The sequence below is a fragment of the Heloderma suspectum genome, chromosome 1 (assembly GCF_057233095.1).
Source record: "Heloderma suspectum isolate Gila_16-S chromosome 1, 16-S_ref, whole genome shotgun sequence".
In the NCBI taxonomy this organism is placed as follows: Eukaryota; Metazoa; Chordata; class Lepidosauria; order Squamata; family Helodermatidae; genus Heloderma; species Heloderma suspectum.
Window position 1 is genome coordinate 353,322,315 of NC_139458.1, and position 25,224 is coordinate 353,347,538.

Sequence of the window (25,224 nt, forward strand, 5' to 3'; positions counted from 1 at the left end):
CTGTCACTGCCTTCACGTTTTCTCCCTCTATTTGCCAGTTATCAGTCAAGCTGGTTGCCATAATCTTGTTTTTTTTTTAGGTTTAACTGCAACCCAGCTTTTGCACTTTCTTCTTTCACCTTCGTCATAAGGTTCCTCAGCTCCTCCTCACTTTCAGCCATCAGAGTGGTATCATCTGCATATCGGAGATTGTTAATGTTTCTTCCAGCGATTTTAACTCCAGCCTTGGCTTCATCAAGCCCAGCACATCGCATGATGTGTTTTCGTACAGGTTGAATAGGTAGGGTGAGAGTATACAACCCTGCCATACTCCTTTCCCAATCTTAAACCAGTCCGTTGTTCCGTGGTCTGTTCTTACCGTTGCTACTTGGTCGTTATACAGATTCCTCAGGAGGCAGACAAGATGACTTGGTATCCCCATACCACCAAGAACTTGTCACAATTTGTTATGATCCACACAGTCAAAGGCTTTAGAATAGTCAATAAAACAGAAATAGATTTTTTCTGAATCTCCCTGGCTTTCTCCATTATCCAGCGGATATTGGCAATTTGGTATCTAGTTCCTCTGCCTTTTTTAAACCCAGCTTGTACATCTGGCAATTCTCGTTCCATGAATTGCTGGAGTCCACCTTGCAAGTTCTTGAGCATTACCTTACTAGCATGTGAAGTAAGTGCCACTGTTCGATAATGTGAACATTCTTTAGTGTTTCGTTTTTTGGTATGGGGATATAAGTTGATTTTTTCCAATCTGGTGGCCGTTCTTGTGTTTTCCAAATTTGCTGGCATATGGCATGCAGCATTTTGACCATCTTCCAACCTGGGAGTCCCATCTTCCGATGGTATACCGACATATCTCTGGCTGTACTGATCCATTTAGTTTTCACGGCAAGAATACTGGGGTGGGTTGCCGTTACCTTCCCCGGGGATCGTATTTAGTCTGACCTCTCTGCCATGACCTTCCCGTCTTGGGTGTCCCTTCACGGTTTAGCTCGTGGCGTCATTGAAGTGTTCAAGCTCCAGCACCACGACAAGGTAACGATCTCTTTTGCTGGAGATCTTAATTGTACTTCAACATTTTTGCAGTGATATCTGTCTGAAATTCCTTTGTTCAAGAATGGTCACCTTTACCTTGTTGGACCTCCCAGGATACTCTCCCAGGGGAGGGCAGACTTCAGGCTGGTGGGATCTACTTTGTTCTTTGTTTTTTACCTTACTTGCGATCCACCAACTGGAGCCAGATGTAAAAGACATACACTAACTGAACTGAGTTCATCTACACAAAAATAACTTCTGGTCACCCACCCACCCACCCCCGCTTTAAGGGTTTTTTTTAATATTTCAGTGGTATAATTTATGGTGTGGGAGTAATTTTGTTGCTGCCGTTGTTAAACAATTGGGAGTCAGGAATCCTGGCTGATCTACTTCAAATCACCCAGAGATCTAATAGTAGATCCCAGTTTAACCTTCTGCTCACTCCTCATCAACTACAGGTTGACTTAGACCACAGATTCCACAACTGTGTCTGAAGTAGGATGGAGTTGCACATTACAAGAAACATGGAGCTGGCACTGGAAAAGATATCCCCATGCTGAGTCCTCCCCATCCATAACAACACATTATGGAGTGGGAGAACATACATGGGAACATAACATTGCCATTTTCAGCAGCATCCTTGTGGTTTTGTCAATGTGTAGTTGTGTCCCTAGCTTTCTGAAGTCAACAAAGTCTCCCCAAGCTTGGAGAGGGGCAGGGGGGGGACGACGACACATAAAAAGGATAAATAAAGGATAAATAGAAACATAAGTAGTAGGGAGGATCGAGAATGCATCGTTTCTATTGGATTAAAAAAACCACCACTGAAAAGGGGTTGGTGTTTATTAGATGAAAAGAAGCTTCTCAGCCAGGATTTGTGGAGAGAAGGGTTCTTTTCAGATGGAAGGCAGAGAAGGGTTCTTTTCAGTTGGAAGGCAACTGACAGTTAAAAAAAGATAGAGGGCAAGAAGAGAGTACCTGAAGAGAAGGGGTTATTTTCCCTGGAAATGTATAAAGTATTATCGATAGGTTTAGAAAGGTCTGTTTAAAATAGTCTGTTAGAATAGGATCAAGTGGTGTCAGAAATAGGCCTGATTGCATTTATCTTCTGTTTTTATTTTAAGTAAATGTTGACCATAATTGCTTGATATGTTTGTGACAAAACAGGTTAAAAATGGTATATTTGATTTATTGTTAACATTGGAAACATACATATGTCGCAACAATATACGGCACTCTTGGTTACTCACATTTTAAAAACTGTGTAGAGATCCTGTTTGTAAAACCCCTGGACCAAATGCTATACCACACTTAAAAATTGTCCTTAAGAGGTATATTAAAATTCTTAATAAGGAAAGAAAGGCATCCTTCCTAAGAGAGTGACTAAGGCTTCAATCCTATACATGTGTATCTGGGAGTAAGCCCCATTGAACTCAATGGGACCTACTTCTGGGGAGATATGCATAGGATTGCACTGTAACAGTATTTGGTTATATTGTTCCAGGTGTGAAGCTATAAGCAAGTCTGTTATTTTGACAAAGTGTCAGCAGTGACAGCAAGTGAGAATGGCCATCTTGCAAACTGGGAAAATATAAAATACCAGTAAATAAGCATATGGGATCAGCTGAACATTGCAGGATGCTGATACACATTGACAGCAGCAATTAAGGCAAAATAAAAGAAGGGTTGTTTGAATGGTAGCATATCCTGCTCATATCTCTGGACTGGGAATATCATATCTGATATGGTAGGTATACTTCACGGTTAAGGGTGAAAAGACACCAAGGAATCATAGAATCATAGAATAGTAGGGCTGGAAGGGGCCTACAAGGCCATTGAGTCCAACCCCCTGCTCAATGCAGGAATCCAAGTCAGAGCATCCCTGACAAATGGCTGTCCAGCCTCGTCTTGAAGGCCTCCAGTGTGGGAGAGCCCACCACCTCCCCAGGTAATTGGTTCCATTGTCGTATTGCTCTTACAGTCAGGAAGTTTTTCCTGATGTTCAGCCGGAATCTGGCTTCCTGTAACTTGAGCCCATTATTCCATGTCCTGCACTCTGGGATGATCAAGAAGAGATCCTGGCCTTCTTCTCTGTGACAACCTTTCAAGTACTTGAAGAGTGCTATCATATCTCCCCTCAGTCTTCTCTTCTCAAGGCTAAACATGCCCAGTTCTTTCAGTCTCTCTTCATAGGGCTTTGTTTCCAGTCCCCTGAAGCAGAAAGTCTGCAAAGAACAGGAGCAAGCATCATTGGATTCTGGCACTGTCAGTCAGCTCAGTGTGTGTGTGTGTGTGTGTGTGTGAGAGAGAGAGAGAGAGAGAGTACATGCACAGTCATGAATGCAGCATTTTTATCATGGAGCACACTACTGGAATGGCACTGTACTTCCAGTTGCAATTAACACAGTATACATGGCATCAGGGAGGAGCTTGCACCTAACATAGCAGTTGTGTCTGTCTCCTTAGGAAGTCCCAATTCCATATTTGCAGAATCGTGGATTTAGATGGAATAAAACCAGAGGTAATTGGTCTGTCTTTTGGTTTGGCCTCTAGCATACTTAACATCGATAAAACCATATGATCAGGGATTATTTTTCCCATTCCAAATACAGAACAGTACTCAGTTGCCCTTTCTCTGCTCTCTTTCCTTCCCCTCCCCTCCCAATTTCATACTTCATAAGCCATTTAAACTCCTTTGAACATTCTGAGAATTAAATAGGGGATTACAGTGCCCTCTTCTAATACCAGGCACATTTGAGCAAATTCATTTATTGTAATAAAAATATAGCTAGTGGATTGCATAAGCTAGCAGTGTTGTAACTGGAGAGTAGTTCAGTTCATTATTCAGATTTCTGACAAATGTTTAAACTCAAACAGTATGAAAAGAACTCTTTAATTCTTTTGGGGTTAATGTCGAATCGTCTGTTAGGTAGCAATTGCTCAGAAACATTTTGTCAAGGAGGTCCTAACAATTGAACCTCTCATTCTGTACTACTGTCTGATTAATTAAGAACATAAGAAGAGTCATACTGGATCTGGCCAAAGGTCTATGTAATCCAGCATTGTGTTCCACAGTGACCAAAAAGATGCCTATGGGAAGACTTATCTTCCATGAAATTATCTCCCCTCCCATTTTTCCTTTGTATTGACTCAAGGACTGACTTTTGGTAGTTTGACACCCTCATTTACAAGGTTTTAGAGACTTGTTGGTTTTAGAACCAGTGATCACTGTAGTATCTGTCTCTTCCTCCACTCCCATCCATTTAAGTAATCCTACCTCATCCACTTCATTTTGTCCATGTTGATATAAAATATCTTGTGTAATTTCTTGTTCATGTATGTAAACAATCATTTGGATTCACTGAAACTGTAAATTTAAAGGACATCATCTGTATGTACTACTGAAGGAGAATTGCTTTCCCAGTAAACGTCTTGTGTTCTTCTGAGTACATAGTCATGCAATCCTGCTGTGTGTGTGTGTGTGTGTGTGTGTACACACATATATACATATATTCTTTTTCTTTTACAGAATTGGAAGCATCCAGGGAGTCCCGACTTCGAGTGACAGATGGCTTAAGAGGCTGCCATAGCTAAGCTGCGAAGCCCAGATGTAGGCCAAATTGCCAAATTGAAGGAGTGCCTGTGTGTACCGTATGTATGTGTATATATACACACAAATTTCTCCACCCACACAGGCCAGCAGCTGCATACTTTAGAGAGTTTTTGCAATTGATGAGAATTAATTCAAGGACCAGATGCAGCAACCTAACAGCACAAGGACCAAAAGCCCATGGAAAATCATCTGTTTCTATTGGTCAGCTTTCAGTATGGTCTGCAGCGAGTGAAAAAAATAATTGCAAGAAGCAGAAAAAGAAAAACAGTTCTCTGCACAGAATAAATGACACAAATACCTCTACGAAATAAATAGAACAGTCTTCAGTGGAGAGGAGATTGATATAGTCATCCCCAAAGAAGGAATAATGCACAAGTCTCTGGTGCTTCTGGACTCTGACAGATTCAGCTGGGTTTAATATGCCTGCCGGTTAAGTAGTGACAAATAATTGTGTAATGATGACTGGAAGAAAGCGAGTTCAGGAGCAATGGGACAGATCTAGGGGTTGAACTTCACAGACTTTTTCATCCTGTGTTGAGTTTTGCAACTGAATTTGCTGCTTTTTCTCCACCCTCTTTTTTGTTTTGTTTTGTTCCTTGTTAATATGGTACAAATACTCATAAATATTTGATAATAAGTATTACTCGACACATTTGGAACACTTTGAAAATTAAATTCTACATCTGCAAATGCATTGGGTAGAATTATGAGTCTGCACTGTAGGCAAGCACCAATCAGGAAGGAGGCGATTGAGCAAGCAAAGGAGATGTCACAGGAAGGAAGGGGAAGTTGGATTTTTCTGACAGAGAGCTCCTCTCTCTATCTTTAATTGGCTGTTTTCCCTCCTTTCTTGAATCCTACAGGTTCTACCAATAATTGCTTACTTGACATGCTTTTAGCCCTGGCACTTTTTTTTCCACAAGAGGATGAAAAGTGAGTCCTGCAATTCTCTTCTAGCAGGAAAAAGGGAAAAGATAAAGGTGTAGAACAGCCCAGTGTTTTGAAGGAGACTTCATGGTTCACCTAAGGTGAACTGATTTGCTTCAAAAGCTTAAAAGCTTCAGAGTATTTAAAAACACACACACACATTACTGCTAAATGAAAAGGGGCTTTTGTTTTCATGCCTGCGTGTGGCAGCAAGTCGTGAGGAAGCGGGCAAGACAGCATGATAAACTAAGACTCCAGTGGAAGTGGTGGGGAAATCACCAGCTACAAAGGAAATGGGACTGTCTTTGGATTGCAAAGACTACTGGGTTGTAAAGTGAGTGGTTAAGTTCAGAAAGGGCTTTCCCATCTGGCCTAGCACGTTGTTAACTGCACAAGACTCTGGTTTGTGGTCTCGCACGGTCTGTGTGCCTTTTTTTTCCCTTTATGCAATCTATTTCAGCTTTAGCAGCAGAAATTTGGTCTGGTGGGGAAGATATGCCAGAGGGCGGCTTTGGGGAACAATGAATGAATGTCCTATATGTGTACGTGTGAAAATCCAACTGGAGGAAATCTTTTTAAAGCCTTAAGTTACTTGAAACCTACACATCTGCAAACCTTTGTCTCTGGAATTGCATAATGCTATACTGGAAATCTCAGGCTGTACGATGATTATATCCAATTGAGCAAAAAGACGGCTTGCCGTTTCTTTGAACGACTCTTCTGCAGTAGCTGTTTCTCCAAAGGACAAGTATACCCTCACTCTAATGACTCCAAATCAAAATGAACCTGATTTCTTTGGGTTTTTTTTTAAGCATTACGTTTTCTTAGCCAACTGTCATCATCTTTTATAGAGGAATTTTTCACTATGCATTTGGTGGATATTTATAAAAACTGACCTTCTCTTCTCCCCCCCCCCCCCGCCCCCTCGTATTCTGATCTGTCTAAACATTTGGTCTTATCAATAAAACAAAAAACAATTTAAATTTTCTGCACTAGACATAGTACTTTCTTATGTCAAAAGGGAAAAATACAGCAAAGCATGTATGCAGCAGTGGAACATGGGCCTGTTCTCTGCAGCGATTCGAACATCCTCTGCCTCTCTTGGAAAGGCAGGGTTCCTAAAAGTGAGAAGGAGAAACCTGTATGCCGGAGGCGATATTATGAGGAAGGTTGGCTGGCAACAGGCAATGGCCGGGGAGTTGTAGGTGTTACCTTCACATCCAGCCACTGTCGAAGAGACAGGAACACACCCCAGCGAATCAACTTTAATTTAAGAGGCCACAACAGTGAGGTAAGTAAACCACTAAGTTTCAGTTTACAAAAGAGTACAGAATTATTTGTCTTGATCAAAATGTACCTGCTGGGTAACTGAATGATGGAAACATGCAGAAGATAAGTGGAATTGTTGCTTTCTGTGGCCGCATTTGTATGACATTCTAAACCATGGTTTATCATGATATGTATGAGCAGAAATGAGCCGCAGCAAGCTTTGGGCTTGCGTGCTCCCCCTGCTTCCTGTGTGACTGAGAGGAAGCATTTTGCTTTCCCTTAAATGTGGTTTGTTGTTTTGTTTGGAGTGACAAACTGTGATTAACATTAATTATAGTTAGTTTAAAAGGGGTGGGCAACCTGTGGCCCTTAGCCTAATGTCAAAAACCCTCTGCATACGACCCCTGACAGCTCACGCATGAGGGAACGTAGCCCTTGACAGAAAAAAGGTTGCACATCCCTGCTTTAAAACAAGCCAACTTGAAACTGGTTTCTGAAACTGGCTTCTTTAAAGTAACCATCATGAATATTAACCACAGCTTGCTTGCTTGCTTGCTTGCTTGCTTGCTTGCTTATTTATTTATTTATTTATTTATTTATTTATAATAGGTATATACCACTATTCATTAACAAATTTTAGGACAGTGTACAAAGTTCATTAGGACTTAAATTTTAGATAAAAATCCACAATAAAACAGAAAATCTAACAAAGCTTGGCATTAAAATCAATAAATGCTTGGTCAAACAAATATTTTTTCAACAGATGCTGAAACACCATCAGGGTTCCTGGTTTGAGCAACATGGGAAGCTGTGGTTAACTATACGTGGCATTGAAAGTTTCCAAACTCCTCCTCCTCAGCCACACAGGAGAAGGGTAGGGCAGGGGAGAGTGCGTAAGCCCAAGGCTTGCTGTTCCTGTTCATGCATGTTACCAAACCATGGTTTAACACATGGGTAGGCATCTTGGTACTCTCCAGATGTTTTGTCCTACAACTTCCATAAGTCCCTGCCAGCATGGCCAATGATCAGTCCAAAACACCTGGAGGCCACTAGATTGCCATTTTAGCATGAAGTGCAAATGTGGCCTTTGCTCCTTGTGATTCCCTGTCTGAATTGTGATGGATTCAAACTTTCTGTCTGGTAATGCTTTCCCATAATATTCCTTGGTGATCTCAGTTAAAGGAAAACTGAATAGGGTCAAATGACAAATGGAAACAAGCTAATTAGGCATTTGCTCTCCCACCTCTGTCCTGCTCCGGAGTTCTCTCAGCATCCAAAGCGTCAAATATCATACTTGCATAAGTGCCTGTGCACATACAACCCAATGAGTGAAGGCCCAAATTACACCATCTATACACCAAAACATTTGGGTTTTCTGCAGTTGTGACATCCTGTGTGCAGATCTGAGGGGGACCTGTGGTGTGCTGGGCGTGCTAGAGAGCTGTCAAGTGAGCGAGCGTAATTCTGATCCCTTGCCATGTTTTGGATCATGCTGCATAGAGCAGGGTGGAATGCAGTACTGACATTCCCTGGGAATGATACAGAAAGGTACAGAAAGATAGGTGTGACATTGGGACAATGCTTTGTTACTAAAAATGCTGTTGTGGTTTTTTATTTCAAATTACGGTCTAAGCTTTATATGTATACTTTAAGTCGCAAAATACTTCTTTAAAGAGGGAAAGAGAGCAGGAAGAGTAATGTTCTTCACATTATTAGCAGAGTCTACACTTGCCTGAAGAATTTCCTTACTGTAAATGTGGCAGGAAGTGTATAGCTGATGCTCAAAGTGGTGAAAAGAGGAATCAAAAGAAAAGCTGGAGGTTCTCTGTTGTGAATTAATCCTGACTGGCTTTTAGTTAGTGGATTTTCATTTAGTGAGTGGATTTTCCTGTTCAAGCCAATATGCATTGCAGGCTTGCCCATTTTCTTTATTCTTTGCTGCTCTAAATAGGAAAGATGGTTAAGGCTAGCTTCATCTGAGACATAATTTTGGGGAATGTGTTTGGTGTCTGCATCAGAGATCACAGTGCTGAAGTGAGGGGTTCAGAACTCCTTATTGAGGTATCTTGTGGAGTGAGAATTTTGCTTGCATAGAGGTGTGTTCAGAATATCAATTACGGCAACATAGGTGGTTGTAACTTTTTTTTAGTGTGGTTTTCATTATGATTTAAGTTCCTGAATCACTAATGTGTGCCAAATGTTTCAGAATGTTAATTTTGGGCCACTTCCAGAGTGAGTTACATCTACTGCATGTAATGGAGGTTGTTTAATATTGAAGATGACCAAATGCTGCCATGCAAATAAGACCATAACAACTAATAGCCCACAAAGCTATTTGCGATCTTGCCAGACTGGGTTTGGAGAGGCCAAGGTTCAAATCCCCACTCAGCAACGAAGCTCACTTGGACCAGTCGCTACTCAGCCTAATCTGTTACCAGGTTATTGTGAATATAAGGAGAATGATGTGTGTCACCCAGAGTTGCATGAAGAAGGGCAGGATAAGAATAAATTAATAAATAAATAACATAATTTGTGGTGCATTGTTAGCCTAAAGAAACAGCACCAATCAGGGCTGGACCAAGACATTTTGCTTCCTGAGGCAAATAACAAGATGGCACCCCCTCCCATTCCATGTGTAAGAGCCAACTGGACTGGCAGTTGAATCTCACAGCAATACTGTCAATGGGACAGCATCCTCCACTGCACCTTAAGGCAGCAGGTTAACTTACAGGATGCTGGACTGGCCATGTGGCACCCACCTCTCTCCTCCAATACCTTGATGTCATCTCCCAGCATCTGTAGCCTGAGGTGGCTGCCTTGGTCTGCCTAATGTTAGAACCACCACTTGCACCAAATCTTTTCCATTTTACAAAAGCCTTCTTTCCCAGTTTGCCAGGTGGCTGTACTTCCTTGCCATAGGTGAGTAGGTGAGTGGCTACTTACAAGCCAGCCCCCAAAAAGTTATCCTTAACACTTAGAAGATATTTTGTAATGGTAAGGTGTGGTCTCTGAATTTGACCATTTCACACATATACATACACCTTTGAAAAACAGGATGTTCTTTGCTCAGCTTGCTAATGGAGGATTCCTCTTTGCACTTTCGTTAGGGAAATCAGGGTTGTCCTTTTCTGATTTACCCACCTGCTTTAACATTGGTATGTTATTCATGATGACCATTGGAAATTCTTTACTCAATGAACAAATCATGTGAGGTAGGGTTTTGTCCAGGCATATTTCTGAATTTTGAGTGGATGAGTTAGGAAGTGTATGTTTGGATGGGATGCCTCCCAGCTATGCCAACTTTTGAAGCATTAATTAATTACATGTATAACCTGTCTTTCCTCCAAGGAGCCCAAGGCGGCGTAAATGATCCTGCTCCTCTTCATTGAGATTTAACTGCTTTAATTCATACTTTGATGACTTCCAAATTAGACAATTGCTCTGTGTTCTATGTGGGCCAGCTCTTGAAGATATCTGGAAACTTCATTTAGTTCAAAATGCCGCTGCCCGCCTTTTGACTGGCACAAACTGAGGGCAGCATATTACAACAACTTCCTTAGCTATCTGAATGTTTCTGGGCACAATTCAAGTTTTGACCTATAAAGCCCTAAAAAATCTGGGCCCAGAATATTTCAGGGAGCATCTTTCCTTATATGAACCCCTCTACCCAGTGTGCATGTTTTGAAGTCTACCAATAAGGTTTTCCTCAGGCTACTGTCTTTTGTGAATATAAGAATAACAGCCACTTGGAGCATGGCCTTTTCAGTAGCTGCTCCAGTAATGTAGAATGCCCCTTCCCCCCGTGGGATGAATGACTTGGATGGGTGGGGAGCTTGGGGGACATGTGGCTCTGGGGTCTTAACAGGTGCTGGCCATATGAAAATTTTGGCTTTGCTTCCCATCCTGTAGGAGTTTCCCTTCTCACACATTTATTTTTAATATGCCATTTCTAACAATTTAACTACATTTTAGTAGAGTTCTGTGTGCCTGCCTAAAAATTCAATCTGTCAGACTAAAATGTAGTGTGAGGTTAGGCATATGTCTTCCCAGTGTCTCCTGTCTACATGCAAGATACTTCATGTTTTTGTGAATTAAACCAAAATTGCTAGCGTGCTCAGCAAAATAGAAAACTAATTTGCTTTAACTTCTGTTCAACTGTTAAAAGCCATCTTTGGCAGACACAACCTGCCATTCATTTCCATAGACTGAAAAGTGCTAGTGATGTGAGGTCTTTGGGGCGAGGAGGTGCAGACAACCTATTTGCTAACTTTTTGTGGGAGAAGTCCTTTCATAAGAGATCAGTTCTGACCATATCTAACAGCCTTTTGCAAAACATGAATAATAAAATCTACCAAATATCTCATTAGTGAAGAATTGAGCATAATGGCTGTATTTTAAGCCACGATAGCTAGAAAATATGCCATTGTGATTAAAATGATTTAAGAACATAAGAAGAGCCATGCTGGATCAGACAAAGGGTCCATCTAGTCCACCATTCTGTTCACATAGTCGCCAGCCAACTTCCTGGGGGAAACCCACAAGTAGTACATGAGTGCAATAGCACCCTTCTGCTCATGTTCCCCAGCAAGTGGTATACAGAGGGATATTGCCTCTCACACTGGAGGTAGCGTATAGCCATCAGGACGAGTAGCCTTTGATAGCCTTATCCTTCATGAATTTGTCTAATCCCCTTTTGAAGCCATCCAAATTGGTGGCCATCGCTACATCTTGTAGTAGTGAATTCCATAGTTCAACTATTTACTGTGTGAAGAAATACTTCCTTTTATCTGTCCTGAATCTCCCACCAATCAGCTTCATGGGATGACCCCAGATTCTAGTATTATGAGAGAGAGAGAGAGAGAGAAATGTCTCCCTATCCACTTTCTCCACACCATGCACAGTTTTGTACACCTCTATCTTGTCTCCCCTTACTCACCTTTTTTCTAAGTTTAGTCCCAGACACTAGCCTTTCCTCATAGAGGACTTGCTCGAGCCCCTTCATCATTTTAGTTGATGCAATATTTCCAGCTCTTTTTTAGTGACTAGAACGATACCCAGTATTCCAATTGTAGTCTCACAATAGATTTCTATAAGGGCAATATGATCTTGATAGTTTTATTTTTTATTCCTTTCCTAATTATGCCTAACATGGAATTTGCCTTTTTCAAAGCAGCTGCAGATTGGGTCAACATTTTAATCGAGCTGTCCACCACAACCCCACAGTCTCTTTCTTGGTCAGTCACCCCTAGCTCAGATCCTATCAGCTAATACATGAAGCTGAGATTTTTTGCCCCACTTGCACATTTGGCCTAGGGTAGCAATGGCATGGTGTGCTTTTTGTTTATACATCTCCATATCCTGATTGTATGCACAATTCTGCACCCTATCTTCTGTATACACAAATGAAGGGCTGCATTTGTGCCCCAGAGAGAGTTTCAAAACTGAATTAAGGACACTGTTTTCATAAAAACCACAATAAAAAGAGATTTTGGTCCCTTCCAAACCTGTGGGTGCCATACACAGATTATTTATAGATTTTAATGTATTCTTATATACTTATAACTGTACGTTGTTGTTTTTGTTGTTCTTGTTTCAGTTTTAGATTATTTTAAACCATTTGTATCTTTCATTTTAGTGCCAGATAGGGCCCCCAAAGCTGCTCACAATAAAACAAAAAGAAAATACAATAACTTCCAATTTAAATACAGTAAAACTGAGGAGAGAATAAAGTTAGCAAAACACAATCAGTACGGAGGAAACAAAAAATTCAAACAAGTTTAAAAGTTATGCAAAATAAAAGAAAGTCTTAGCAGCTCACCTGAAGCTTAAGAGGAAGCAAGCCAACTGAACCTCTCTAGGGAGGGAGTTCCATAACCTGTGCACAGCCAATAGAAAAGGCCCTGTCTCATGTCTCAGCCAACCATAACTCAGATGGTGGCAGAACATGGAGCAAGGTCTGTAATGATGAACACAGTGGGCAGGCTGGACAGTAAGGGAGGAGGAGGTCCTTCAAATAGCTTGATCCCAAACCATTTTAAGTACTTCTAAAGTTGTTGTTGTTCAGTCGTTAAGTTGTGTCCGACTCTTCGTGACCCCATGGACCATAGCACGCCAGTCCTTCCTGTCCTCCGCTCTCTCCCGGAGCATGCTCAAGTTCATACTTTTAAAGTAGGCATTGTTATATTAATATTTCCTAGTGCCTCTGAAGCAAACAGTCTGAAAACACTGGGTGGACCACAATGAACCTCCTACTTTTGAGCATCATTTTGAGTCTTTAGCCTGGTTTGGAAGATCAAATTTTTGCTTAATAAACCAGAATTTTATTAATGCTGGGTACCCACATGTAGTTTCTGTGCTTCCTCTTCATGAGAGGGGGAAACAACCCAGGAAACCACAGTTAACTATAACTTTCCATTATGTTTGAACTGGGAAATTATAGTTAATGGCTTCCAACCAAGCCATGTTGTGAAGCCATGGTTCATGGCTTCTGAATCTTGGCTTGTTTGGAAACAATTAGCCATAATTCTCGGTTCAAATGTAGCAGGAAATTGGTGTTTTCCCTCTATTTTCCAGCTCTCCTACCCACAAAAAACCTGGTACTATTTAATGTCTAATTTGTTCTTTATTAGGAACTGCTAATTTAATGAAATGCTGAACACACATTGGTTTACAACCTTCAGCACAGGACTGTAGAAACGATCTGTTATGAGGAAAACTATGACCAAAACCCGCCAAGAGCAGTAAAACCTCAATATTATGCAGTATCATAACTACCAGAAAGAAAACAGTAGCTTTACTACTGTTATTTTCCTAACAACCAAAAGAACGAACCAAGTGTTTCTACATACATGCATGTTAATGAGGCCCAGGGAATGTAATGCATTTTTGAGAGCTCAATTTGAAACAGGATTCATGTGGGCTTACTCCCCTAGCATCTATTTTCAAAGCCAGGCTGAAACCTGGAATGTGTGAAGTAATTAAATAAGACAGAGGAAGTGGGTGACTTTCATTCCCTGCTGCACAAGAACAGCCAAATACCATAGAGAAATGCATCAATCTGAAGTGTAAAAGGTAAACGTACTAAAATGATGTATATAAAATGTTGGTTTTGATTGCCTTGGGTCAGCAACAAGGGCAAAGGCTGCTAAGACTCAGTGGCACATTTTTCAAAGTGAGTGAGTTTAAGAGCCCAGCCTTAGACCATGGCTTGGCTCTGACTGAGCTGCTAAGCCTTTGTCTGGACTACACCACTTTAAACTGCAGATGGGGATGCACATGACTGAATGTTCCGCCACAGACCAAATTCCATGTACATAAAAAACTAGATGACATGTCCAAGGCTAAGCTGGAAACGTTCTCACCAAGATATCAGTATGCTTTTTAACTTGTTAATAAATGAACTGGAATTAGGAGTGTGCAGTGAGGTGGCCAAGTTTACTGATGGCACCAAATTATTTAGCATGGTTAAAACAAAAAGGGATTGCAGAGAGCTCCAAAAGGATCTCTCCAAACTGGGAGCATGGGCATCAGAATAACAAACGCAGTTCAATGTAAGTAAGTGCAAAGTGATGCATGTTGCAGCAAAACATCCTGACTTCATATATACATTGATGGGATCTGAGCTAGGATGACAGACCAAGAAAGGGATCTTGGGGTTGTGGTGAACAACTCAATGAAAATGTCGACCCACTGTGCAGCTGCTTTGAAAAAGTTAAATTCCATGTTGGGTATATTTAGGAAAGGAATTGAAAATAAAACTGCCAAGATCATATGGCCCTTATAGAAATCTATGGTGCAACAACACTTGTAATACTGTGTCACTGCACCTAAATAAGGATATTGTAGAGTTGGAAAAATGCTGAAAAGGGCAACTGAAATGAACAAGGGACTGCAGCAACTCCCCTATGAGGAGGGTTACAAAATCTGGGACTGTTTAGCTTAGAAAAAGGTGAGTGAGGGGAGACATGATAGAGGTATACAAAATTATTCGTGGTATGGAGAATGTGGATAGGGAGACATTTTTCTCCCTCTCTCATAATACTAGAATCCTGGATCATCCCATGAAAGCTGATTGGTATGAGGTTCAGGACAGATAATACAAAGTACTTCTTCACACAGAGCATTAACTATGGAATTTGCTACCACAAGATGTAGTAATGGCCACCAGTTTGGTTGGCTTTAAAAGGAGATTAGACCAATTCATGGAGAATAAGGCTGTCAATGGCTACTAGTCCTGATGGCTATATGCTTCCTCCAGAAGCAATATACTTATATACATCAGTTGCCAAGGAATATGAGCGGGAGGCTGCTATTGCACTCATGCCCCAATTGGGAGTTTGCTGCAGCCATCTGGTTTGACCAGAATGCTGGACAAGATGGACCTTTGATCTCATGCAGCATGGCTCTTCATGTGTTCTTACATACCACTGCAAAATCAGTCCTAGAGTGATAATGTGCAGTTCTTCCTGCCCCCAGCAATGCCCTCGGCCTATATACCACATTTCTAGTCCCCTGCACTCTCTTTAAATTAAAGACAACACCCCAAATTTTAGTCTTACTTTTCATATATAGATAGATATAGGTATGGGTATAGATATAGATAGATGATGGGCTTATATATGTGGTATTATGCAGGTCTTTTTGGTTGAGTAGGATGGTTCTTGGATGATTTGATGTGATAGATTGATAATAGTTTAGTGTGTATATTGTTTATGTTATATATTGCTATACTGTGTATTGCTTTTATGTATTGCTACAATCTATCTATCATCTATATCTAGTGTCTGTCTGTCTGTATCTTAAGCACCTGAAAAACAAGCATAATTCAGATAAAAATGGAACTGTTCTTTACAGGCTTACAATCTAAATAACAAACACATCAGAATAAGCAAAGGGAATAAAGCAAGATAAGACTAACATTTGGCTTTGTTCTTCAGTAATATTTTTGTTGGTTTGTGGCAATGAGTTTCACTGGTTTCTTGTCAAGAGGCCAAGCTGCTGAGATCTTCATTCAGTTGTTTTGACGACATCGTCATCATCATCATCATCACCATCAAAAACAAGCTTTGTCAGGCTGTAGAGTCTAATTCTGATAGGTTTCTAAAGTAGATGTCTAAAAACTAGACATTACTAGTTCATGCCTCCAGACCTCTTGGGGGTGGGGGGAAAGAGATCTATGCGACTTCTTTGGCCATCCAGAAAGTATTGGATTATAGACTAGAAGGGGGTCTTCAGAATAATAACCTGAAAGGGCCAAAAGAGCAGCCATGAGTTTTAAGAAGTCAGAAAACTGGGCTGCTCACCGTGTTGAAATCCATGACACATTTCCTATGACTTGAAGGGAATCAGGATTTCCATATAGATCCTGATATTGTACAACCCTGATTTATAGTAGGAGTTAAGGTAAGTCAGTTATTGAATAGCAAGCAGTGTGGTCACTTTTTTGTTAATTCACATGATAGAATCTGTATCACAATCTGTGTAAATCTTATTTTTATTTGTTTTATTGTACCCCACCACATAAAAACAAAACACAAAAATAGTAGTCCCAGAGAAGATTTAACATGTGCAAACAATTCAGCATATTTAAAACCTTCCAAAGCCTCCAAAATTTTAAATAAAATTACAAAACAAATTATACTTTTAGCTATTTTGATAGCGACTGCATTTTATTGGGGAAACTGATATTTTTTTAATCTGTAAAGCCTCTTGAGCTGGATACTTAAAAATGGGATGAAGTGAGCTAACTTATGCCACATACTTCCAAGTTTCATTAAAATTTCAATTTAATTGGCTGATGAGCTCCTTGTTTCATGGACTTTCCTTCTTGTCTTCCTGGATAATAGCCAACATTACTAATTCACCTACAAATGTAATTGTTGAAAAGAATGTGAGGATCTTTGAGGGGTTTACTCAGTTGAGTTACCACGAAGGGATATTCAAGAACTCAAAAATCTCTTCTCCAGCCAGAGGCTACAATGACACATGCTATGGAGTTGTCTTCTGGAAATATCCTTTGGACAAGAAATCAGTGAACTCTTGATAATCTCCCCTTTGAGAATGATATTCTAGGGGATGCCCAAGTATGGAAAGTAGCTTGTTTTAAGGGCTCTGCTAATGACAAAATGTGTGTAGTATTTGTGACTTGTCAGTAAAACATCCCTCCTGACACTTGGAAGCAGGACATGCTTAAATTAGCACTATGTGAGAAATTTACCATAGAGACAGGTCTTCAGACACTTCCGTCATCATCATCGTCATAAAAAATGCAGATATGTCATTAACTGACCAGGTTTCTATTAGAATCATATAATGCTCCGTTTTTATTTTTTTCATTTTTCATTCTTCACCTTGATTAATATTATGGTTTTATGGTTAGATGTAGGAAAGGGGAATGAAAAGAAGTTGAAGTGTCATGTGCTGCATGGAGAAGGGTTGATGGGGGTACTTTTTCTCTTCCCTGTGTCGAATTCTTGTGAAGTACCATTATTAAGGAGTCAGAAGTGAAGCTAGAGGTAAATTCTTTTCATGGATAGTGGATGCGTTGGAGTAACCCTTGCTGGCTGGAAACAGGAACTGAAGTATCCAATAACTTCTGAGAATTTAGCAATTTTAGAAGTATTTTTATACATCGGTTCTTGAAAGCAAAGCTTGCAGCCCAACCTCTGTCTGGATGGGAGACTGCCAGGGAAAGCTGGCTGTTGCAAGCACGGAAAAGGCTGTTGGTGTTGAGAAGTGAACGGCCATATAATCTAGATGAAGTACAGTAGGGCGGGGGGATAGGGGGAACAGGGCTTTGATACATGAGCAGCAAGAAGTGGGCAGTGGTGAATTAATGTATCCTTTGAATATGCAGAAAAAGATGAGGTGGCTGGTGAAAGGGTGATTTATGCATAGTGCATAAAATTCACGTCCCGCTGAAGATAAGTATAAAATATGTGTTTATATCAGCGGTACAAACGTGTTTGGCAAGTTGTGTTTTAAATCACAAATGCCAGCCTATATGGAGGGCCCATTTGATACACGCATGTTACTTTAAATTTGCTTTATAACTAATGGAGATCTTATTATTCATGTTTTCTATCAAGATGTAAGAAACATTTTTGTGCTTTTTTCTTGGACCAACCTCAATAACATAGATGTATATGTGTGCCTACTCCATTGTCTTCATCCAAGGATATGCATATTTTTCTGTTCTCTCCCCATCCCCTGCCCTGCTGTCCTTTCCCTGCATCCATGTCATTCTGTTTGGGACATGTCTGCAACAACCCTTAGGAAGAACATGGAGCTGATGAGTTTGGAGGCATAGAGAAGCAGGAAGTACTGAGGCAAGAGAGATGAGCAGGCCATGAGATTTGGGGGAGATGCAAGAAAAAGTGTAAGCAGTGCCATAAAGAAATGGAGTGCATATAAAAGAGAGGATGGAGCCATTTCCTGGCCATCTGCCACTCCAAGTCTTCTCAAGCAGACTGGTTATCTGAGAATGTACTTCAACACTAGCACTTTCCCCTGGAATTGCCACTCTTTGCTCACTCACTTCTTTACAAAGCATCCACATGACATTGGTAGCCTATTGCTTTCCAGTGTTCTCTATGTAATCTTTCTGTGGTTTGTTCTGATTTTTGGAAATTCTTTGGAGAAGTGGGGCTATGATATTCCAGTATTAACTTAGTCACTCAGATTCTTTCAAACAGACATCCTCCCACCCCTAGTGAAATTTCGGAGAGCCTATGTTTAATACTCTTATAATTCTGAGGCTATCAAAGTTAGAGGAATTTGTGTATGTTAATTTTAAAGGGAGCTGTTATTGTGTCCCCACATATGCATGTGTTATATCAGTGTTTATCAAAATATTACTATAATCAAACTTTAGGAAGTTTTTCCTTAATTAAGGAAGGATTTTATTAGGCATAAAAAGTGGTGTGGTGGGAAGTTTGAGTTTTGTGGAGGGGAGGGTTGCATGAGGGCCAGAGAAATAAAATTTACCAGGGAAGGTTGGGAAATTGCTGTCATTTAATAAGAAAATTACAGGGTAGACCAGAGCTAATCAAAAGGGATGTTTATTCATAATGTAATTCTTACTTCCACAATGCTGAAAGTAGGACTGAAAAATCTTCTTAAAGGACCCATTTAAAAATAAAAATGAGCATATTCTCTAATGGGACATTTGTAAACATTCTCCAAAGACCAATTATATGGTATTTTAAATTAAAAATAATTTTAAAACTGTTCTTCGTCCCATCTGTGTCTGCAACACAATTTTGATAAAAGCCCATCTGTCTTAATTCTAGAATTTCAAGACAATATTTGAGGCATCCGTGGTCAACATTCTATTGATTTTGGTCAGAAATGGAAAATACAAAATGGGTTTATTTCAGGGGTTACTCTGAAGATCACCATGTGCAGATTGATGCTGCGAACACGTTACTGTTCATATAATAAATGGTTGCATTTCTTTTATTTGTCCAAACATTTACCTTAGACCTGTTTTGTATTCTACCCTATAATGTTCTTTTTAAGTGACAGCAATTTCCCAACCTTCCCTGGAAATTTTTATTTATCCAGACCTCATAACCCCCCCCCCCAAAACCAAACCATGTTTTAAGCCTAATGAAGTCCTTCCTTAATACAAAGGTGACACTAAAGTAGTGATGAACATTAATGACAAGAGAACATTGGCTAGATGTACCTGAAAAAAATGGCAGAGGGCTCTAGAGGGAGTAGAGCACATGTTTAGCGTGCAGAAATTCCCAGGTTCAATCCCTGGCATCTCCAGGTAGGGCTGGAAAAACTCCTGCTGGAGAGCTGCTGCCAGTCAGTGTCAAAAATACTGGGCTAGTTGGACCAGTGGTCTGACTCAGTATAAGGCAGCTTCCCGTGGTCCTAATTTCGGACAGAAGGATGGAAGAAAGGATTGCAAGAATGCTCATATAGATTCAGCTGAACAAACATGTTAGTGTGACTTGAACCACTTTGTGAGAATAAAATGTGGCTACAGTATCCAAACGAATTAATAACTATGGTTACATAGTGCCAGGACTAAGGTGATGTATTGTGGTCATTTGCCTAGAGCACACAGCCCTCATGTCACACCCTGTTATAGAGACAATTACTCCTTTTAACTATGTTATAATATGACGTAATTACTTCCAGTAAAATACATACATTGTATCTGTAACTGAAGGAAAATAATTAAAACCTGTGTTGTCTAAAAATGTGATAAGGGTTTTACAGTGTGATCTTTATTGTGTGAGAATTTCACCAGAAGTCAAGGACAGAACCTAGGATCTTCTGCATGCAAATTACTGATGCTCAGCTAGTTAGTCCTTAACAAAAACATCTTTAATGGGCAAAGCAATTAATATGAGGACTTATTTTCATAACATTTGCATTAGTTACACTCAATGTTCATTTTGGTCTTGGAATGGTTTCACATGAACTTAGTTGCTTCAGCTCTGATGTCCTCATGAGGTAGCATAGCCAACTTTTTTCAGAATAAAATTAAGTAAAAACTCATTTCAGTTTTCCTGTATAAACAGGAAACAATACTAATTGGAGGAGCAGTTTAAAAATGGTAGCATACATAATGCTACCGTCTGTTTTGCAAAATGTATCTTCAGAGCGTTTTAGCAGAAATCAACAACAGCTGTTGTGTACAGCGACCAGCGGGAACAAGGAATTGAAGTCTAACACAGGAGACAACAACGATGCTGTCAAAAATAGAAAGAATGAGGTCAATGTATGGTGCAGTACAAGGTAAACTAAATACAAGGGTTGATTTGGTTAAGTTGATGGTCATTTGCCTGAGGACAATGGGAATTGAGCAGCTCAGCAATGTGACAAATCATCAGTGGTGTTTGGGCTGGCCATCCATGAGCCAGGATTGTTCATGCACGAACCAGTTATTTCCTAAAGCAGAAAAAAATTCAAGAAGGTGTCATGCCTGAATGGATATTTTCAGGAAGGGATTCTGAGGAACTAAGGCACATAGCGATAAAGTACTAGGCCTTATTGACAAATTGAAATCGAAGGTCCAGATGGTGTCCATCCAAGAGTTCTTTAAGAAGAAATCAAATGTAAAATTGCTGCTCTCCCAACAAAAATACGTAACGTGCCCCTAAGATCAGCCTCTGTACCAGAGGACCGTAAAGTGGCCAGAGTGAAGCCCATTTTTAAGAAGGGGTCCAGGAGCCAAGAAATTACAGTCCAGTTAGCTTATCTGTTCTGGGTAAATTGGTGGAAAGAGTTATTAAAGATAAAATTATCAAGCAAATAATCAATTATCGCTAACCGGGTTTCCTCCAGATGCTTTGGATTATGACTCTCAACATTCCTGACCGTTGGTCATCCTGGCTAGGGCTGATGTTAGTTGAAGTCCAAAATATCTGGAGAGGAAGAGGTTCAGAAGGCTGATATAGAAGGACAAGTCTTGCTGAAGGCAAATCAACATGGCTTCTGCAAATGTAGGTCCTGTCTCTCTAACCTTTGAGAGTTCTTTGAGAGTGTCAAGGGGCATCTCTACCCCAGCCTAAAATTCTGCATTTAAAATGGGGCTTTCTGCTTCCATTTTAAATGCAGGATCATAGTGACTCCATTTTTCATGTGCTTCCTTTCCCCCCACCCCCTTCCCCCTCCTTTTCCCCATTGTCTTCCATTATCTTTCATTGATCTCGCTCCTCTTCTTGCTGCTTTTACTCTTTTCATGGGGGGCGGGGGGAACTGAAGTGGAACACAATGGGGTAACGTGATAGCTCACTATCTGTGATCTATTTAAAAATGGAACAAAGGACATTTAGTGCAGGAGACGCCTTGAATGATCATAGCATCATGTAAAGAGCCTGCAAACTTCCATGAAGGAGCAATCTCAATCGCAGGATAAAAGCTCAGTGTGAAGGAGCCCAAGGAAAGGGGCTGCTGTTCTCGTTTGACTCTGAAATGGCAACCTGACACATAGTCTTGGAGGAAGTATCTCCCTCCCTAGAAGTTGCTGCTGTGCATCAGCAGGTGTAGACAGGCAGGCAGGTGCTGCGCCTCTGACTTCTAAGATTGCACCAGACATTGCCCACATACTTTAAATCACAGATCTTCCACAACTATAAGGGCTAGAAACTTGCTTTTATGTTTAAGTGAAAGCTGAAGTTCTCAGGAAGATGAATTCTTCACCCAATACAACATTCTGTACTGTCTCTTCGGCTTACACAGAGTCACAGTATACTCCCAGTCCTGCCTATAGCTGTGCTTTGATATGCATTGCTCTCTCTGTGTGCTGGTTTCGATGTGTATGTCTTTAGCAGTGGACTGTGAACTACAGTCACTTGAAATGTATACCTGTGAAAGGATGCAATGTGAATGTAGGTCTGCATGATGTATAAAAGTATGTGTGTTATATCAATGGATAAATATATCTTTTAAAAATAAATGTTCATAATCATATGGAGGATGGTGCATTGATCTTGTCATAGTTAAATCTTTTTCAAAGTAGTGCTACCAATACGTTGCCAGAGATATTTGCATCCTGCTTTGCTCATGACATCTCTTGTGTCATTTCTAGGACAACCACAGGCAGAACTCTTGCAAAAAACAAAGTGAACAGCTTTCTGTGTAGTATAGCTGCTCCTCGCCATTCATGTCTTGATGAATGTCAGTTGGTGGACCTTCTTCTTCCTCCTCTGATAACCAAAGGATACCTTCCTTTTTTCAGGAAAGAAATAGATTTAGGGTGCATTCCATTTCTCATCAGCACTGACTATGAAAGCCCTGTTGATTTTAATATGTTGTGATGTTTTTATTCCTTTGAAACCTTTACTTTCTCCTGGCATTAAAAAGGCCTAGTAGTCCGTTAAAGCCAGGAGACAGAGCACATACATGTGTGCAGCTTATGTTAGCATTACTGCTATTTCTGTAGCAAAACAGCATGACACAATGCGACCAGTTCTATCTGAGTTGCATCTTCTCCAGGCTTTAAAGTGCTAGAGAAGCAGGTGGAATAGCCACCATGCTTTGGCTTCAGCAGCAGAAAAGCACAAGGGTTCACTTACCCTTACTAGGAGGCAAAGGAGGACCTGGGAGAACAAACAGTTATTCAGCATGGCAGCTGGAGCTTTTGTACATAGAATTCACAGCAGGCATGCAAGATCCAGTTATCAAGACAAGAACGCAGGAGTTGGTCCAAAGCTTGGCAGACGGAAGCAAGAGGGTGGGTGGGGATATTAGCTAAAAGGAAACCAGGTCGTTCCTGGCTGTCTAGACTAGCAATGGAGATGTTTCTCTAGCAACGGTCAGAGTGAACCAGACCCAGGCAAGTTTATACGTTCAGCAGAATCAAATGGTAAAGGTTCCCCCCACCCCTGAATTGAACTACTCCAGCTTACAGATGGGGGAGGGTTACTTATTTGCTCCCTCATAAAAACAGCAGCAACTCTCTGTGCATAGAAAAGTAGCATGTTTGTGAGAAGGGTTCATTCTAGCATCCCGATGATGCTATTTTTCTATGTGCAGGGAGTTTTTTCCCTGGAGAAACAAACATTCAACCCCCCCTTCCCCACTTGCAGTCTGAAGCACTTCAATCCAAAAAAAGTCTTCACCATTAATGGAAGATGGAGGCAGCAGGGTCACATGAACACACTGTATTCCTAGAAGCCTCCAGTGGAGCCTTCTGCAAAAAGTAAGTTGTTCCAGTGTTCCATGGCACTGTTGAGCCACACAGCTGTTCAAACTGTACATTGATCTGGAAATTGGGCTTGGAGGTAATAAATCAGCTCATGAAAACTGCCAGCATGGAACAACTGTCTATACCTCATTATGGAGGCTCATCTTTCACTTTCCAAATCCTAATTCTGACTCCCACTAAAATTACCATGTATCTATAGCCCCACTTTACACTTGCATGTGGTAAAGGGGAAAGTACTGCCAACAGCTCTTTTGTACACAGTTTAAGTGGTGGAGATGAAGCATATCTACATGTGCCTGTACAGAACAAAATTCTGCCTCTTGGAAAGACATACATTAATTTTGCTCACCCCTTTTCTTATTTTAGAATCTGTTGATTCTCTTCCCCTATTGTTCGCATTTATTTACAAGACTAGAAAGCCGACTAGTGGAGTGAATAATACCGTACATCGTTCTGAACAGGAGAAAATGTCAAAGCACACCCACTTGTGTCATTGGGAACAAGGAATGAAACATGGTGATGACTTCTGAGCAACAGAGAGAGAGAAAATATCGTGGTGGAAGCAAAAATGTGGTAGTACTGCCAAGACCTTCCCCCACCCCCCTTCCCACTGACTTAATCGTAATTCCAGAGGGGTAGCTGGTCTGCAAGGGCTTCCCATGTTATCTGGGAAAAGGACCTCCATGTGCTCATCTTATGGTGAAAAACAAATATGGTGGCTAATTCACAGTAGGAAATTGCCATGCCCTTTGCTTTGCCATATTGCTCATTTGAGTTCCGTGGATTCATGTTTTATCAGTCTTTATGTGCCCTTGAAGCTCTTTTCTGTAACTGATCATGTGCTGAGGAAAATGGAGAGAGAGAGAAGGCAGAGAAGTGGCTGAAAGATGGGGGGGAAAGCAATACACATTATGGAAAAAAGATGGATAGGAGAATAAATGAGCATCCACATAGAGCATTAAAAGGTGGGCAAAAGGCATAACATTTCTAACCATGTCTTTATAGAGTCAAGTGGCTGGAAATAGGAGCTTTTGCCCTTCATGTTTTTGGTGGTCACTCACAACCCAAGAAAAAAAGCCAGCTGGACGTGATGTGGGAGCTCCATGATCAGTAGGAGCTCCATGATCCCTACTGTCCTTTTTTGTTTATATTTAAAAGCAGCTAAAGGGCCTCTGGATTAGGTCTGGTGTGCCACTACAGGTTTAAATATCTGACCTGAAAATGGTATTGGCTGGGGAGGCAGGGGGAGAAACCTGTATTTCACACACACACCCCACCGTCAGGAAGTTATGTACACTGGAGAAACAGCACAGGGATATGGGATGGATTAGCCCTCTCTCACTAGTGCTACAATTCTGATCTTCATTCTCCCTCACTTCTGCTTTGAAGTGTAAACAGAAACCTCCAAATACACATCAAGTAGGTTGTAATGAATGGTGGATCACATATGATTCTCTATTCATTAACAGTCATGGAGTAAGAGGAGAGGTCCTCGTATGGATCAGTAACTGGTTAAAGAACAGAAAGTAGAGAGTAGGAATAAATGGTAAATTCTCCTAATGGAGAGATGTAAATAGTGGGGTCCCACAGGGATCTATATTGGGGCCAGTGCTTTTCAACTTATTCATAAATGATCTGGAACTAGGAGTGAGCAGTGAAGTGGCCATGTTTGCTGACAATGCCAAATTATTTAGGATGATTAAAACAAAACGGA

The 25,224-nt window shown here is 40.7% G+C and overlaps 1 protein-coding gene across 1 annotated transcript in view; it reads left to right on the forward strand.

The window, feature by feature from the left end:
* The first annotated feature begins 5,851 nt into the window (after positions 1-5,851).
* TULP4 (TUB like protein 4) overlaps positions 5,852-25,224 on the forward strand; it is a 120,261-nt gene continuing 100,888 nt past the window's right edge. Inside the window, exon 1 of the mRNA XM_084827924.1 lies at positions 5,852-6,863. Coding sequence (XP_084684050.1) covers positions 6,612-6,863 — 252 coding nt within the window. The 5' untranslated portion in view covers positions 5,852-6,611. The remainder of the gene's footprint in view (positions 6,864-25,224) is intronic.